The 19,004-nt window shown below is 42.0% G+C and overlaps 1 protein-coding gene across 1 annotated transcript in view; it reads right to left on the minus strand.

Annotated features, from left to right (window-relative positions):
• Window positions 1–15,711, minus strand: part of ttbk1a (tau tubulin kinase 1a) — a 57,898-nt gene extending 42,187 nt beyond the window's left edge. The window contains 7 exon segments of the mRNA XM_030069962.1: window positions 2,228–2,332; window positions 4,131–4,271; window positions 5,144–5,217; window positions 8,536–8,668; window positions 8,670–8,684; window positions 11,927–12,085; window positions 15,607–15,711. Of these exon segments, the coding sequence (XP_029925822.1) occupies window positions 2,228–2,332; window positions 4,131–4,271; window positions 5,144–5,217; window positions 8,536–8,668; window positions 8,670–8,684; window positions 11,927–12,034 (576 nt within the window). The 5' untranslated portion in view covers window positions 12,035–12,085; window positions 15,607–15,711.
• Between the last annotated feature and the right edge of the window lie 3,293 nt (window positions 15,712–19,004).

Consider the following 19,004-nt stretch of genomic DNA (forward strand, 5'->3'; position numbering starts at 1 on the left):
AAAAAAGCCCTGAAACAACTCAATCTGCCTGGAGACGGCTGGGATTATGATCAGTGGGATTATGAGCAGAAGACTTGAGCTCTCACTTCGCTCAGGTTCATTTTGGCTGCACACGTCCCAGTTCTACACCGATAAATACATTAATCACTGCGCAGCGTGTTAGCCTGCAGGAACACACTAACAGCTGTTAGAATCACGCACGCACACACACACACACACACACACACACACACACACACACACACACACACAGGAGAAGCCCCAGCAGACACAGAAATAACCGATGCTTCTTGTCCTGCGTCTCAGACGAGGCAGAGCTACCGAACTTTGACTTTTCAGCCCAATGCTTTCAGTTTTAACATGAACACCTGCAGCTGTTTGCACGTCTTTTAAACCTTTAATCAAACAAAACTTTTTATCATCGCAGGCAAAGAGAGCAACAAAAACAGCAACAAGACAAATCTGAAAAACAGTTTGGTGACCTGCAGCTAACAATTATTTATCCAATAATAATACTAATACAGATAATGACAATATTGCTGTGTGTGTGTGTGTGTGAGTGGCAGCAGCAGAGTGACACAGCTCACACTGACAGTCTCCAGTCTGATGCTGCATTGCAGCAAACACGCCCCGTCTGGCTGCCTCCTCAGCTTTAATATTAAAATCTGTAACGCCTTGAAACCTGAGCTAATTCACTTGGCGTCTGGAAAAACAACGGACCAAAGGCAAGAGGGAAACCAGAAAATATCACCTGAGCGTCATTAAAAATAAAATAAATAAATAATAAATAAATAAAAACAAATAACGTTTAAAAAAATGACAAGAAAATTACCAGAAAATGTGCAAGAGATGACTATATTTATAGTTATTATTAAAGTTATATATATCAGTGATATTACTAGAAAATTAGTGAAAAATTCATAAAAAAAAAAAAAAAGAAAGAAAGAAAGAAAATGATGAAAAAGTTCCTCAAAAAAGTGATTTTTGCTCAGTGGGTCAAATAAAATAATACAATTTAAATAATAATTTTAAAAAAACTTTTGGCTCCTGGGTTTCACAGGATTAACTAACAGAATGAAGACAGATTTATTTAATATTTATTTTTCATAAAAAGTGTGTATTGTATATGTTCTAAATTATGTTTGAAGTTATAGTTATTAATGATAAATAAATACATAATTGTAAGAATTATAAATACAGTTTTCTTGTAATTTTCTCAAACATCTTTTGCCATTTTCCTGGTAGATTTCTTGTTTGTTTGTTTTACATTTTTTATTAATATTTTTTTATTTTGTAATTTTTACAAATGTTCTTTTTTTCTAATTTTTTCTAACTCTCTGATACAGTTTTCTTGTAATTTTCTGAAACATATTTGCCATTTTCCTGTTTTTTTTTTTTTTATGTTCTAGTATTTTTTTTTTCTACTTTGCTACTTGCCTTTTGTATCTTATTTTCAAATAATTAAAATAAATTTTCTCGGGTTTCAAAAGGCAGCATCACTCTCCACCTTAAATTTTCAGATAATTGTCTCGTAATTTAATTTTAATTGTATGATTATGAGATATATAAGTATAGTTTTCTTGTAATTTTCTCAAACATTTTTTGCCATTTTCCTGGTTAATTTCTTGTTTGTTTGTTTGTTTGTTAATTTTTTACATTTTTTATTAAATTGTTTTTATTTTGTAATTTTTACTAATGTTCTGGTATTTTTTTTTATTTTTCTGATATACAGTTTTCTTGTAATTTTCTGAAACATATTTGCCATTTTCTGATAATTTTCTTGTTTTTTTTTTCCACTTTTTTTTCTAATGCTCCTGGACTTTTTTCTGATTTGCTACTTAAAATGAATGCTCTCAGGTTTCTAACGGTCAAAGCAACAGCCTCCACCATGAACTTTCTGACTTTTGGATTTTCTCGTGATTTAATTTTAATTATATAATTACCAGAATTATAATTCCAGTTTCCTTGTAATTTTGTCAAACATTGTTGCCATTCTGGTATTTTGTTGTATTTGTTGTTGTTGTTTTTTACTAATGTTCTGGTATTTTTTTTCTGATATGCCACTTGCCTTTTGCTCCTTGTTTTTCAAAGAAATAAAATGAATTTGGTTTCAAAAGGTTAAAGCGACACCCTCAGCCCTGAGCCACCGGAGTATGTGTGTGTGTGTGTGTGTGTGTGTAACTGAACCCGGTTGTTCCTGCAGAGAGCAGAGACGGGAGGATCTTACCGGTCGGACCTCCCCGGTGGTGTTGGTGTACTGCCGAGCCAGACCGAAGTCCAGCATGTAGCATTTCCTGTAGGTGGAGGGGAGCCGGCCCATCGCAAAGTTGGACTGCAGGGAGAGACAGCACAGCACTTCAGCTCGCTTTACGGCAGGAGGCATCACAAACAAACAAAAACAGCAACAACAACAACAACAAACATCTGGGAGAGGAAACTGGAACCGAGCAGCAGCGCAACTCCCACAAACTATGAGCTGCCATGTTATCAGTGATGGAAACAGAATAAACAGGTATGTTATAATAATATGTATAAAATCTGCTGTTATAGTAAGAAAAGCCTCTCATGTTAACGAGATGCTGAGTGGATTCTTTCAATGCCTCAGAGCCACTGAACTGAAACCTGATCCAGGCCGAACCGACTCGCTCATCTTTCTTAATGAGATTAAAGCCATAAAGCCGATGCGACTTCATCGATGGAGGAAACCCATCAGATCTGCAGACGGGCCACTTCGTTCTGCCGCCCGACCTCCCAGATCAACACACATCACCGAAATAATCAGTCACAGGACCATTCATTAATTAAGCTAATGAACACACTAATTGGCAAATATTTTTGTCGACACTCTTGTCCTCATGTAATACATGGATGGTGTTGACACAAACTCCGTATCTTAAAATTTGAAGAAACTGCGGCAGTTTTTAAAAATGATTATTCTCTCTCTTTTCTTATTACAATCATCAGTTCTGTTCTGATAATTTCTTCCACCTCAGTGCTGAAAAAAAAAGGTGAAGTCCTGAAGTCCTTTGCACAACAGAAATATTAATCTAATTAAATATGCTGATGACATGGCTCTTTCTTTTCCAGAAAAATGACGACGTCTCGGGTTATTTTGCTCAGGTTTCCAAGCTGGTGTCGGTCCAGCTCGTTGTTGACTAATGTTGGAAAAACAAAGGAGCTTATTCTACACCAGAGATGCTAAAGATTCGGCCCGCGGCCCATATCTGGCCCATGGGCATGTCTCATCTAGCCCCAAAGATGTTTTGGAGGATGTTGCGTCCCATTTTGAATCTACAGGGAGGATGGAGATGAGAACACAACAACCAACAAGGTTCTCACAGAGTGGGAGAGGGGCGGGTGGGACTCGCTGGTTTAGCCAAACAAAAAGAAATCAGTCCCTTGGTGAAACAGACGGAGAGTGGAAATAAACAAACATACAAATTTTTTAAATCAAAATTAAAAATTTTTTAATTGAAATGTCTGCATCCAATTATTGTCAACTATGTGTTACGAGCAAAATAAGAGGTTTCAACGATAACCTGATAAATTAATGATTAATGAAAAATTATGTTAAGTCAATTAGACCTAACATTACAGGCTATGCATCGTCTGGCAGTAAAGTTAAAGCCAGCAGCTGGGTTGCTGCTGTGGTCTACGTTCTGTGTTATTTTCATGAGCAAACATGTAGCTTCTCACTGATGGGTTGGATACAAACTGATTGACTTAAAATAATAAATCAGAAAGTACTCCAAAATATACACACGACAATCCAAGACTATCGATTTAATATGTAAGAGCGCTAATCAGAGAGAGGCCTTGGCGTCTGTCTTGATGTTTTGGAAAAAGTGTGAGTTGGAGATGGAGAACGTCGTTGTTTTTAGTGTCTCTGTCTGGTGTGGACGCCTGACTGCAGGGAGCACAGCAGAGTTTAACAGGAAGTCTTACTTTGAAGAAACACTCAAAGCGACAGAAACTCAGAACTGGACTGAAGCAGAGCACCGAGACAATTTCCAGCTGGATAGAAGTTTACCTTGTTGTGTCTAACATGTGGAGCCTGGTGTGTGTGTGTGTGTGTGTGTGTGTGTGTGTGTGTGTGTGTGTGTGTGTGTGTGTGTGTGTTTCCTTGGTACCGGCTTGATGTCGCGGTGCAGGAAGCCCACAGAGTGGATGGCCTCGATGGACTCGAGGATCTGCTTCCCGAGCCGCAGCGTGGTGCTCATGGTGAAGGTTCCTCTGGGCTGACTGCGCCGCAGGTCCGCCAGGTTACGACCCTGACACACACACACACACACACACACACACACACACACATTAATCAGTTCATTATGTTCAGTAATTAACTGTCCGTCTCAGGAGTGACAGAGTTTCACAGATTCAGGCCCTGATGCCTCTGATGTGAAAACGAGTGAAACGACTGTTTTCTCTGTCTGTCTTTTCTTTTGCAGCTGCAACTTTAAAAACAATAATGATAAAAAAAAAAAAAAAAACTCTGGTGAGCATACAATACAGAATACAATATGTAGCCTACTTACCTATTTTTTTTTTTATTGTTATTTACTATTTGATCTATTATTTCCCCTTTCTTACCTCTCCATTTCATTTATTTTTTATTTTGTTTTTATTATTATTATTATTGTTATTATTTTTTTTTTCTGACGTTTCAGTCGCACTCGTCTGTTTAATTTTATTTGTCTCGTCTCATTGGGTTGAATTGTGTCTTGTTGTGTATAGTACTGTGTCAGCACTGTGTGGTACAGTTAAAAAAACAGCTGGACAGAGGGCAACAACAACAACAAACACAACAGCAACAACAATAATAATAATATTAATGCCACAAAACATAGAAGGAGCTAAAGCAACAAAACGAAACAAACAAGCTACAAGAGAAAAAAAAAGCAAATCCATTAAGAGAAACCAACCCCCCCACCATGCTCGCTGGGGGGCGGGGTCACACCTGTAGCCCCGCCCCCCAGCACAGCCTTCACCATCTGGGCGGAGCTTAACATGTGCAGAGAAAGAGGCAACTCGTGCAGCATCGCCACAGATCCACAACACACAACAAGAGTCACAGAGAAACAGACGACTCGAGCATGCCACGCAAACAGCCAGGGGGCGCTGTGGTCACCTGAGCACCGCGACTCACCTGAAGCTGCATGACCACGTAGTTGAACTTGTCATTCCTCCCGCAGCCGATAAACTTGCAGACGTGGTTTTTACCTGCAGGAGGAGGAGGAGGAGAGGGTAGGTGAACAGGTGAACAGGTGAACAGGTGAGCAGGTAAACAGGTAAACAGGTGAACAGGTGTGTTGGCTGGAGTTCAGATAAATCCAGCTAGCCGGCAGTTGCACGGCCAGCCTCGCCAAAATAGACTTTCCTCTGCTGGCGAGACACTCAGGGTCGGCGAGTAACAGAGTACAAATAAAGGTGCTATGCATTTAAAATATAAAATACAAGTGTTACAGTTTAAACTGGTCATCAGTCACTCTAAAAAGGCAAAAAGGACCTGTAAAACAAGGTTGTAAGCAAAACAAATGAGGCTATTAATTAAGCTGATGAACACACTAACTAGCAAATATTTCTGTCGACACTCTTGTCCTCATGGTGCATGGTGTCAATGCAAACTCTGCAGCTAGAAATGTGAAGAAAGTGGAGCAGTTTTTAAAAATTATTATTCTCATCAGTTCATTTCTGATAATTTCTTCTAGATCAGCGTTGGGGAAAAAAAAAGTCGAACAGAAATATTAATGTAATTAAATATGCTGATGACATGGCTCTTTCTTTTCCAGAAAAATGATGACGTCTCGGGTTATTTTGCTCAGGTTTCCAAGCTGGTTTCCAGCTCGTTGTTGATTAATGTTGGAAAAGCAAAGGAACTCTCTCTACACCAGAGATGCCAGAGATCCGGCTCGCAGCAGGACGGATCTTTGACATCTCATCTCTAATTTCTACATTTTTGTCCAAACCCAGCCTAAACCCAACAGGCTCGGTTCAGGTCGCCACACTTTATTTATCAGTCATTTTTTATCGTCTGCTGTTGTTTTATCGTCAACTGATTATTTTCCACTTTTTTCCCACAGCCGACATTTTCTCTTCATGTTTGAGCCGCAGCAACATCCCAGGCTCTTATTCTGATGTTAATGCTGCAATTCCTGATTTTTATTTATTCATTTATTTCGTTTTGGTTTCATCAGGGTTTGTCCTCTGCACACGGAGCGTCTCTCTCCTCAGTCCACTTAATGAGTCAGCCTGCTCGGCTCCGCCCCCCTGCTGACTCAGCCTACCAATGGGAGCTCTGCTGGTGATGTAACAGCGCAGAATAAATAGAAATGTATCCGTATGTAATTCACTTTGGAGGAAAACACACTCACACACACACACAATGACGCATATGTGTGTGTGACGAGCAGGAAGTTACAGGCTGAAGCTGCACTGTCTGTTGTTTTATTTGATTTATTTTGTATTGACAGAAGTTGTGCAGGACGCCCACGCGGCTCCGGCCCGCTCATTCACTCGCAGTCGCTGTCCGGGGGAGCAGGAGTTACTCACTCGCCTCCCACCCTGACCTCCTCCTCCTCCGGCCGTCTGGAGGTGTTGCAGCTAAAGATAGAAGACGCCACGACAGAAAAAAAAAAAAAAAAATACAACAACTAACATCTCAGCAGGAGCTGCTTCAACTTCCAAGCTGCAATCTGTAATTTGCATTTGTTTTATTATTTGTATTTGTTTCATCTATTTCAAACATGTAAAAGGAAGGAAAACGAGCAGAGAAAGAGAAAATGAAACAGTTTCCAACTATAAACAGCTCCGTGCAAAAGAAATGATTATAAAGCATATATATTTGAAAAGCAGTGGGGAGACGTGCTTATTGAACCCCCATCAGTTAATGATCGGTCATTATTCAGCTTCCTGCTGTTTATACGGAGCAGATATTCTTAACTTAGTGTAGCGTCATACATAACTGCATGACTTATATATTTATTATAGCCATATTACGTAATTACCCTATTCTAGATATAATTATATGATATCATAAGATAGAAAATATATATTTATACCTCATAAATACACCCACATGCTCATATCCGACTATTTACATATTTGTAAACAAGATGAAGTCGATCTAACAAACTGGCTTGCTGACGGCTGCCGAGCTGCTGCATTAAAGTACCAGGCAGAGAATAGAATAGAATAGAATAGAATAGGAAGTCTTTACTGTCACTACTCAACTACAGTGAAATTAGGAGCGCTCCTCCTGATCACTGCGAATTAATAAGACAAAGACAGACGACAAGCACGCATTCAATAAAAATAAAATAAAAAAACAGAATAAACGCTATAACAAGAATAGATATTGCATTTAAAAAAATGTATATTGCACTTAAAGTCCCCATGAAATCACATGACCTCCACTTCCTGTCAAACATCTCAAACAATGACATCATCATCCTGCTCCAGTGGCTGGAAATTAAAATTTTAACCAATAAAACCTTCTCATATCTGTAAACATCCCCTCTCATCCACCTGTCCCTTCAAAATAAAAGTGTCTCTCTCCCAAACTGCGATCCTGTTGGTTTGTTCTTGCGAGTGATCCGTCCCTGCACTGTGTCCCACCCACACTTCCTGTTTCAACAGGAAATACATCAAATCAAGACAGTAAGGACAGTCGGTACAACTCAGGGGAGCAGTAACGAGCCCCACCCGGGGCCCTAGGGGCCGTCAACACCAGAGACCTTGGGGGCCACACCCACTGAAGGTAAACACCTGAGCTCCCTGCCAGTTAGTCAGACTAGCAGTCTAGTCTAGTGAACAGCATGAAGTGATGCAGCCACTTGGATAAAAGGCTGAAACGTCTTCAGACATAAAACTCAGTCCAGCTGCCCTGCTTCAGTTTCCTTGAGATGAGATTTCCTTGAGGACCAACGACAATACGCATAGACAACGTGAACAACGACGATGAAAAGTGTCGGCTTGTGTTTACGCTGCAGTTTCCACGGCGACATCAGGACAGTGCAACATGCGTCTCTGCTTATTTACAGCTCCAGACCAGCATTTAGAGGGTTTGGCCTGTTCACTACAACTCCTCCACAACAAACCATCTATCAGATCCTGCAGGGAGCTAAAGATTTCACAGCTCAGAGTCAAAATGTGAGTTTCTGGTTGAAGCAGCCGCCTTATAATGTTCTGCTTCTGCGGCGAAACAAAGTCCTCAACACTCAGAAACCACACAGCTGATAATTGGCTGTGGAAAGCAACACGTTTCCCCGCTTAGGGACTATTTTCCCTGGCGGAGGAGGAGGAGGAGGAGGAGGGAGTGTTTCAGTTTGAAAAAGTCCTGAAAAGCCAACAGTGCTGCTGCTTTTAGGAAAACTCATGTGGAGGACTTTATTCCGCTGATGGAAAACTGGAGTGAAGAAAGTGTGAAGGAGGAGGAGGAGATCAGAGGAACGTTCTGGAGAGGAAACGCTCAACATGCAGAGGAACTGGGACGTGGCTTTAATACTTTACAGTGTGTGTGTGTGTGTGTGTGTGTCTCACCCTGCAGCTTCTTCAGCACCGCCACCTCCATCTTCAGCACCTGTTTGGGCTGCTGGGCCGACTCCACCTTCAGCGCCACGTTCTCCCTGGTCAGCAGGTCCAAGGCCTCGTAGATCTCCCCGAACCCCCCCCCCTCCGATCTTCTTCAGCTGGGACGGGCACAAAATGTGTTGGTTTGGCTCATGAGCGAATCTCGATTTATATGGCATCATCTTTCAGAACCAGACTCACAGAGTCCTTCACAAAATAAAAAGGAAGCCACGACAAACAGACTTAACAAAAAAAGTTTAAGTTAGAGGGCTTTGGGCTTTTTGAGAATAAACCCTGAACAACCAAATGTAGGCAGTGTTATCATATTAAAATCTTATCATATTAAAATATTCACACTGACGATGGACCTGTGAGGCCTGTTCTGACAGATATGATGCTCCACCTGCAGGGGGCGCTGCAGAGGCTGAACAGAGTCAGCTGAGCTCAGATGAAGGAAATGTGGAACCATTTAGGAACCAAAAGATTTGTTCTCCTGTGGTTCTGTCCATATTAATTAAATATTAATACTACATATAATTTAATAATTTTTACAATTAGAATCTAGGATTAAAAATATATATATATTTATTTACTTATTTATTTATATACAAATTTTCACGTAATTTCTGTTAATGTTTTTTGTAATTTTATTCGCAATTGTATTTCAAATAAAACTAATAAATAAATAATCCAGTAGTTTACTTGCTCCTCACCTGTTCATGAAAGAAATCAAGTGAATTTGCTTGGATTTCAAAGGGTTAATTTTACTTTATTAATTAATTCATAAAACGTGTCTTAGTGTCAGTGACACTGAACAATGACAGGAACAGTCCAGTTACTGATCAATATCTGGATCAAATGGACTGATCAGTTTATAGCATTTAGCCCCACTGACCCACACAGATTCTGCTCTGTTTAGCTCAGTGCTGCCCCCGCTGGACACAACGCTGACGTGCAGGCTGTTTAGCTCAGTGCTGCCCCCGCTGGACACAACGCTGACGTGCAGGCTGTTTAGCTCAGTGCTGCCCCCGCTGGACACAACACTGACCTGCAGGCTGTTTAGCTCAGTGCTGCCCCCGCTGGACACAACACTGACCTGCAGGCTGTTTAGCTCAGTGCTGCCCCCGCTGGACACAACACTGACCTGCAGGCTGTGTCTCTGTCTCAGAGCAGGAAGTGGATGAGGCTCAGATTTAAGGTCTCCAGGTTTTGTCTGTACCCTTTTTTTCTTTGGCACCTTGTTTTATCAGAGTGGAGAAGAAATCACACAGAAAAACAAGCATATCAGGGTCAGTCCTGTCCTGCTGAAGTGCCCTTGAGCAGGGCAGTGACCTCCTGCCTGCCCGCTCTGCATAAAAGCTGCGTGACTCGGCTGCAGAGAGTGCATGCATGCATGTGAGTGTGAGTGTGTGTGTGTGAGTGTGTGTGTGTGTGTGTGTGTGGCTGAAAGCCTGTCGGAGCTGCAGCGTGGCAGCTGAGTGCAGAGCACAAATTGATCAGCCGAGTGCAAACAGCTCAGGGTCTGCTGCCGTCTGATTGGCTGAAGCGGTCGGGCCGGGCGACCCGGGAGCCGCGTTACGCAAGATCTTATTTCAGGCGAGCGAGCGCCGCGGCAGCGCGGGACGCCACAGAGCAACGTCAAAAAATGTTTGCAGAAGTGTTTCCATTCAGCGACACCTCCTCCTCCTCAGAGGGACGTCCTGTACTCCTGCAGCTTCCCTGCTCTACTTTCTCTGACGGCCCGAGGCCCGAGCTCCTCCGCAGGAGAAGCTTCTCCCTGCAGAGGAGCTGCATGTCCCAGAGGAAACAGGACGTGGAGCAGATTCAAACAAACCTGAGGAGATTTAAATCTGACCTGTGAGCCAGACACACAGCCTGCAGGTCAGTGTTGTGTCCAGCGGGGGCAGCACTGAGCTAAACAGCCTGCAGGTCAGCGTTGTGTCCAGCGGGGGCAGCACTGAGCTAAACAGAGCAGAATCTGTGTGGGTCAGTGGGGCTCAATGCTCTAAACTGATCAGTCCATTTGATCCAGATATTGATCAGTAACTGGACTGTTCCTGTCCATATTTCTGCTGCAGACAGGATTATAAACTGAGATTATAATCCATGGCTGTAAAATGCTGTGACTTTGAGCAGAAATGTGGATCTTCTGAAGCAGCGGCTGCTCGTTTCCACCGACACACAGGAGGAGCAGGATTATCATCTACAGAGCCGACACTCTGCTCAGCCTCTGCAGCGCCCCCTGCAGGAGGAGCAGGATTATCATCTACAGAGCCGACACTCTGCTCAGCCTCTGCAGCGCCCCCTGCAGGTGGGAAGTCACATGCGTAGACGATTTCTGCTACAATATTAAAATACTTCTTCCAGGTTAATGCATCAATAATTTGCCTCTCTCGTCACAATGACTTTCACAAGCACCTTCAAAGCAGGGCTTTTATTTTTAATGGAGGATTTTGACGTGATGGTGTTGACAGTTTTACTGAAGTCACAGGACTTTTTTTTTTTTTTTTTGAAGACTTTTTCCACTGCTAATTTTCTTTCTTTCTTTCTTTCTTTCTTTCTTTCTTTCTTTCTTTCTTTCATTCATTCTTTCTTTCTTTCTTTTTTTCACTCTTTTCTGCTCAAAAGTCACATTTCAATCACACAGACCACAAAACAGCAATATGACCCCTGTGGTGTGTTTCCCTGTGTAATTTCATCTGTTTGCAACACAAACACAGAAACAGGACAGCATGAAACAAACACTCACTCACACACACACACACACACACACACACACACACACACAGATCTCCGTGCCGTGGACAGAGACAGGACAGAGAAGGGTCCTACTGGACGTGGTGCTATTGATCTAGCATTGCGCTGCGCTGTGATTGGCTGGGAGCTACACAGCCGCTGCCCAAAGGCCGACGCTCACAAGAGTCCTGAGCTCAGCAAAACAAAAGTCCAGGCAGAGGGCAGCGTCTCTGCAGACACACACACACCAACACACACACACACACACACACACACACACACACACACACACACACACACACACACACACACACACACACTTCTAGTGGCTCAGAACAAGTCAAACTCAGTCAAGGTCAAGTATCAAAAACTCAAACCATCAAAGCTTCACTCAGTACAGAAGAACAACCCAAAGAGCTGAAAGAGATGAAACTTAACATATTTTCTCTGTAATTGTAGTTTATCTTAGTTACTTTGGAAACACACGATGTAGTTTCAGTTAGTTATAGTTTTTTTTTTTTTGCAAATCAGCCTTGTTTGTATTATTATTTCAGTAAAATGAAAATGTGTTTTCCCACCTAGTTTCAAACTGCAGAGGCGGGACAGCAGGTGTGTCGGGACTCACCACTTTCCATCGGTCTTTGACCATGCAGTTTGGCGGCAGGATGTCGGCCTGCTCGGCCGTCCCGTTCATGTTGGCGTTGTCCTGGAGGCCGGGAACTAGGCACTGCATCTGCCAGCTTGACAGCACACGAGCTGCTCCCAGCTTAAATGAGCCATTTATCTGTGGGGGGGTGGGGAGTGAGGAAGGACGGAGGGGAGGTAGAAAAGGAAAGAACGTGGGAAGCAGGGATGAGGGGAGGGGGAATGAAAAGGTTTTTTTTTTTTTAGAAAAGTAGAAACTCTCATTCAGACCCAGTTTCCTGCTGCAGCAGTTTAACAGGCAGTTTAAACCACCGGCTGCCATTAAGAAGCCATTCTGGATCAGGCTACGGGCTGGTGGGGGGAGGAGGGGGTGGGGTGGGGGCTGATGGTATTTGCAGTAACTGGAGCAAATATCATGTTGACAGGAAGCCGCTCCGCTTTCATCCTGACGGGAACCGGCGCTCAGCTGCACAGCCATCTGCACGGCACGATAAAAGATAAGGTGCCGCTGTGAGCCCCATGGCATAGAGTCCCACTGCAGTATGCCATCGTCCTGCTGTCAGCTGACCGCCAACAGGCCTCATCACACTGAGCGTCGCACGTCTGAAACGACCCGCAGGTTCTCGTTTTGTGTCCTGATCTCTGTCTGCGTCGGTCCCGGCCTGGCGGCGACTCGTTTGTGCCATGAGTGGTTATCAGCAGTGGGTGGAGCTGTGGGGGCTTCAGGTTCACAGTGATGCATGTCAGTCCCAAACCATGCTGTTGTGCATGCAGTGCCACAGGCCGTCAGCCGTGCATGCAGAGCTCAGCTGGCCGGAGCGGCTCGGGCTTCGCTGCATCTGCAGTGGTACAGCAGCAGCAGCAGCAGCCTCCCTGCCGGCTGTAACACTGGGAATGTAGTGAAACCTGCTGCAGTCCTCGCTTCACTGCTGAGCCGCCAATCAGAGCAGAGGGGCGGGGCCACAGCATTTCCCCACACAATACACTGAGTCTGCCGTCAGGGACTCTCCAGGAGCCACAGACAACAGACACAGTCCAACGTCATTTTACACAGTCATTATGTCGTGTAAGACAGTGTGTATGACTGTAAGACAGTGTGTATGACTGTAAGAAAGTGTGTTAGACTGTAAGACAGTGTTAGGCTGTAAGACAGTGTGTTTGACTGTAAGACAGTGTGTTAGACTGTAAGACAGTGTGTATGACTGTAAGAAAGTGTGTTAGACTGTAAGACAGTGTGTTAGACTGTAAGACAGTGTGTTTGACTGTAAGACAGTGTGTTTGACTGTAAGACAGTGTGTTTGACTGTAAGACAGTGTGTTAGACTGTAAGACAGTGTGTATGACTGTAAGACAGTGTGTTAGACTGTAAGACAGTGTGTTAGACTGTAAGACAGTGTGTTAGACTGCAGTGTGGTATTATGTGGTACAGTACACTACAGTATAGTGTAGTGTGGTAGTCTGGTACAGTATGTTATAGTATAATACACAATTTTATAGTATGGTATACTATAATATAGTACAGAATAGTTTGGTACGGCACAATACAGTACAGTACAGTACAGTATAATATAGTACAGTGTGGTATACTGAGGGAATGATATAATACAATACACTATAGTACAGTACAGTACTATAGTGTGGTAGTATCGTATAGTATAGTATAGTATAGTATAGTATAGCATAGTATAGTATAGTATAGTGTAGTACAGTTTGGTATAGTATAGTGTAGTACAATGCAATACAATACACTATAGTACAGTATAGTACTATAGTGTGGTAGTATAGTATAGTATAGTATAGTATAGTACAGTTTGGTATAGTATAATGTAGTACAATGCAGTATAGCATAGTATAGTGTGGTGTAGTATAATTTAATACAGAATTGTATCGTGAAGTATAGTTTGGTATAGTGTGGTATAGTATGTTATAGTACAGTACAATACAGTTCAATAGAGTATAGTGTGGTCTAGTGTAGTATAGTAGAGTATGATACACAGTAATACAGTATACTACGGTATAGTATAGAATAGTGTAATATAACATAGTACAGTATAGTTTAGTATAGTACAGTATAGTATAGTGTGGTATAGTGTGATGTAGTGTGGTATATAATAGTACAAAATACAGTTGTACAGTATAGATTGATGCACTACAATACAGTATAGTACAGTAGAGCATAGTACAGTGTGGTATAGTGAGCGTAGTATAGTATAGTACAATATATAGTAGTATAGTTTGATATAGTGTGGTTTAGTGTAGCAGAGTATGCAAAATATAGTGTAGTATATTACTGTGGTAGTATACTACTACATGTTATAGTTCAGTGCAGTATAGTATAGTATTGGATAGTAGAGTAATATAGCATAGTATGCAGTATGGTATAATTGCATATAGTACAGAGTGCTATACTGTATTAGTACAGTAACTGTGTATTATCATACAGTATTATATAGGCTAGTATACTTCAGTACAGCTCAGTATTACATGGAATAGTGTAGTGTAGTAGCCTATGGCATGATAATGTTGTATAAAGAGCGATATGGTGTAATACCTCGGGGTGTATAGTACACTATAGTTTAAGGTTTAAATTAGTATAGTGTAGTAGTCGGTGCAGTGCATTCTGGGACAGTGTAGTATTAAACATGACACTGCATGTGAATGAGGAAATCCTGTCGCTCCAGCAGTGAAATCTGATCAGAGAGTTGGAGCTGAGAATCAGCCTGACGGCGCAGACCTCAGTGTGGTGTCCTGTTCGGCCCTACATCAGCTGATCTCTCAACGGGGTGGGGGGGTCGGGCCGGGAGGGGGGCGGGGGGTTGGGGGGGGAGGGGGTGGGGTGCTCTGCCAGAAGCCGGTTTGCATTCCAGTTGCTCTCAGAGGAGGAGAGTGAAGCTGCTGCAGAGCCTCACCATAGTTGTGAGCTTCTGGAAAACCTGACGCCAAACAACAAATCCTGAGCTGGACAAAAGCCAGAACACAGTCACACGTTACAACCGCCTCCGACCTGCACAGGAAGTGACGTCAGCAACAACAAGCACAGGTTAACATGGACACTTCAAACACGCTCATCTGCAACATACACACACACACACGGATGGATCGACTGCTGGTGAACGGATCCCATTAATGAATTCATCAATTAATTGATGGGTAGATGCATTAATTAATTAATTAGCTGATGAGTGATGGATTAATTAATTCATTCATTAATTAGCTGATTAACCGGTGGATGAAGGAATGAGTGCATGACTTGGTGAGTGGATGAAGTCACAGCGGTGTTTTCTGCGGCTCCGGATAAAACCTGCCTCTGACTCTCTGCGCTCTGCAGTGCACAGTCATGGGTTCTCAGTACGCATGCGCGCTATCACATCCTGCTGATCAATAAATCTTGCCCAGAGTGACCCGAATTATGCATGAAACACATTTCAAAATCATAAATGCTCTACTTCTGTGTATAAATCGTGATAGTTTTAATTAGAAATGACTTGTAAGTGGAGGCTGAGCGGCTGCAGCCTCGGCGCGGCTCTGTGGGAACACCCACCGGCTCCGGACCTCAGGTTTATTCCCTTTGACAGAATAAAAAAAAAAAAAAAAGAAAAAGAAAGCAAAAAGAATGAGAGAAAGACAGGCGGCTGCGGTCGGTCCGTGCATGCAGACCTACCTGGCGCACAGTCCGCTCCTTTTCCGTCTTTTGGGAATCTTCATCTGGGATTTTATTTCGGCACAAACCGTCCGGAGCCAGAAAACCCACGGTTCCTCTGAAACGGGCCCGAGCGGCCTCAGAGTCCCGGGACTACGCCACCATCCCCCCGCTAAACCCCCCGTTTACCGACCCGCACCGCGCAGCCCCGCAGCGCCTCTGTCCGGGCCGTCCGGTGCGGAGCGGCTCGGCCCGCCGTCCGGACAGGAGCCGGACACACACACACACACACACACACACACAGACAAAGCTTTTAGTCTGTCATCAGAGTCCAGCGGCGTGTAATATAATATCCTGATAATTTAACTCCAGATTATCTGACGTCCCGGATTATTAATCTGCTCAGCAGCACTGCAGGTAGCGACGCTGCGGAGCATCATCTGCATCAGCACCAGCTCCCGGAATAAAACCCGGACCGCAGGAATTAAACAGCCGACGCCCGAAACCCGCGCGCGTGAAGCCGGGCGGCGTGGCGGCGGGTGTCTCCAGCTGTGCGCCGGGCGCCGGGGTGGGTGTCTCCGGGTGTCTCCGGGTGTCAGGTTCTCCGGCTCCAGCCTGTTTGTCCGCACTGCAGCTCTGCGTCCAGCACCGTCACGCGCACGTCAACAACACAGGAACCCCGCTTCCTGTCGCTGCTTTCAAAATAAAGCTCCCTTAATATTCGCCCAGCTCTTTTTGGTGGAGAGCTGTAATCACTTGGAAACAGGATCCGTTTATTCTATTTGATATTCAGTAGTGATGCGTGGAAAAAAAATTGAAAGAGAGAAATTTTAGAAGCATCTAAAAATTTCCACTGATGCCATTTTAACAGATTCCTGGTTTCCTGAGACAGTCAATTTTGTAAGACGCATGTTTTTATATTTCGTATTTCTTTCTCTTTCTCTATAATTTAATTCTTCTCTTAGAAACTGAGCAACTGACCCAATTTCCCCTCGGGGGTCAATAAAGTAGCCTATTTCTGACTCTGATTCTAAATGAAGAGTTGTTAATTTCTCTTTGGTTATAACTCAAAACATTCAATAATATGATTCTTGAATTATCCCTAAAATGCTGCTCGAAACATAAAAACCCACACCTAAAAAAGCAAGCAAACATTTTCAGTTCATTATTAAGCTATTTCCAAACAGACATCACTTCTCCACAAAATGCCTTTTTACTGCATAATCAGAAAAACTCTGATTGGCTCTTCATTTAAACAAAGAGTGAAATATTCCTTTATTTTATAAAGTAGGCTAATTTGTCCTCAATTAAAAATAATGGGTTCAATCTTGAAATTCAGAGTTTATAAAGGAGTGTGGTGTGTTTTCAGGTGTAGGCCTAAACTAAGGATATCTTAATGGTTTCATGATTCATAATGAATACAAAGTATGAAAGCGCAGGTGAAAAATAACATATTCTTAAGGGGGATTATATTTTTTAATTTTTACATTTATTTTAGCCCTAAATTAAGGCTACCATACCATAAGACACGAATAATTATTATATAGCCTATCACAATCTCCACTTTTGAGTATCCGTTTTATTGATGGAGTTTCACCTCATGATAAAAATTTTGATTCCACTTGAAATTTTTTTTACATGATTTTGTTCGGTGCACCACAGCACTGACTGTTCAAGAGTGACGACTTTTCAGCTTTTATTTTGAAGGGTAGTTGGCTTCACTTCCGCCCTGGTTCCGTCTCTGACTGCAGGTTCCTGACGGAGCTTCTGTTCTCCACGGCAGGAAAGTCAAGTTACACACTCACACACACCAGCAGTGAGGGAAGTGAGGCGAGTCTGTCTTAAATAAATAAAGTTTGTTATTTTTTGAAGGAGCGTTTTGGATGTTCTGATGTTTAAACCTCCGTCCCGGTTCCTCTGCATGTCCAGAGGTTCCTCTCCAGAAGGTTCCCCTGCTCTCCTCCCAGAGCGAGCAGTGGGCTTTCAGAGCTGCCACATCACTCCTCCTCCCTTTCCTCCATTCATTCCACTACGATATGAACATGAACTTTCAGAGCCTTCACACTTTCTTCACTCCAGTTTTCCATCAGCCCAATAAAGTCCTCCACACTGACGTTCTCGGGTTTCGTGACGTGAAATGAGAGGAGAACAATGGAGAGCAGGAAAACAGGATGTGGAACAGTTGGGTTCTCGTCTCGTGTTCAAGCAAGAACCGTGTTGGTTTTTATCTACATGAGCAAGCTAATATTAGCAACTGTTAGCTTTTCTTAACGTTTCTTAACATGAGCCATGACTTTTTCCTAAACTAAACCAAGTAGTTTTGGCAGCTAATGAAGTTAATTAAACTAATAAAGCTAATGAAGTTAATTAACTAATGAAGCTAATGAAGTTAATGAAACTAATGAAGCTAATGAAGTTAATGAAGTTAATGAAATTAATGAAGTTAATGAAATTAATTAAACTAATGAAGCTTATGAAGCTAATGAAGTTAATGAAACTAATGAAGCTAATGAAGTTAATGAAGTTAATGAAGTTAATGAAACTAATGAAGTTAATGAAGTTAATGAAGCTAATGAAGCTAATGAAGTTAATAAAGCTAATGAAACTAATGAAGCTTATGAAGCTAATGACGTTAATGAAGGTAATGAAGCTAATGAAGTTAATGAAGTTAATGAAGTTAATAAAGCTAATGAAGTTAATGAAGGTAATGAAGCTAATGAAGCTAAGGAAGCTAATGAAACTAATGAAGCTAATGAAGTTAATGAAGTTAATAAAGCTAATGAAGTTAATGAAGGTAATGAAGCTAATGAAGCTAATGAAGTTAATAAAGCTAATGAAGTTAATGAAGTTAATGAAGCTAATGAAGTTAATAAAGCTAATGAAACTAATGAAGCTTATGAAGCTAATGACGTTAATGAAGGTAATGAAGCTAATGAAGTTAATGAAGTTAATGAAGTTAATAAAGCTAATGAAGTTAATGAAGCTAATGAAGCTAATGAAGCTAAGGAAGCTAATGAAACTAATGAAGCTAATGAAGTTAATGAAGTTAATAAAGCTAATGAAGTTAATGAAGCTAATGAAGCTAATGAAGTTAATAAAGCTAATGAAGTTACTGAAGTTAATGAAGCTCATGAAACTAATGAAGTTAATGAAGTTAATGAAGTTAATAAAGCTAATGAAGTTAATGAAGTTAATGAAGTTAATAAAGCTAATGAAGTTAATGAAGGTAATGAAGCTAATGAAGCTAAGGAAGCTAATGAAACTAATGAAGCTAATGAAGTTAATGAAGTTAATAAAGCTAATGAAGTTAATGAAGGTAATGAAGCTAATGAAGCTAATGAAGCTAATGAAGTTAATAAAGCTAATGAAGTTAATGAAGTTAATGAAGCTAATGAAACTAATGAAGCTAAGGAAGCTAA

The sequence above is a fragment of the Myripristis murdjan genome, chromosome 1, assembly GCF_902150065.1.
Source record: "Myripristis murdjan chromosome 1, fMyrMur1.1, whole genome shotgun sequence".
Taxonomy (NCBI): Eukaryota; Metazoa; Chordata; class Actinopteri; order Holocentriformes; family Holocentridae; genus Myripristis; species Myripristis murdjan.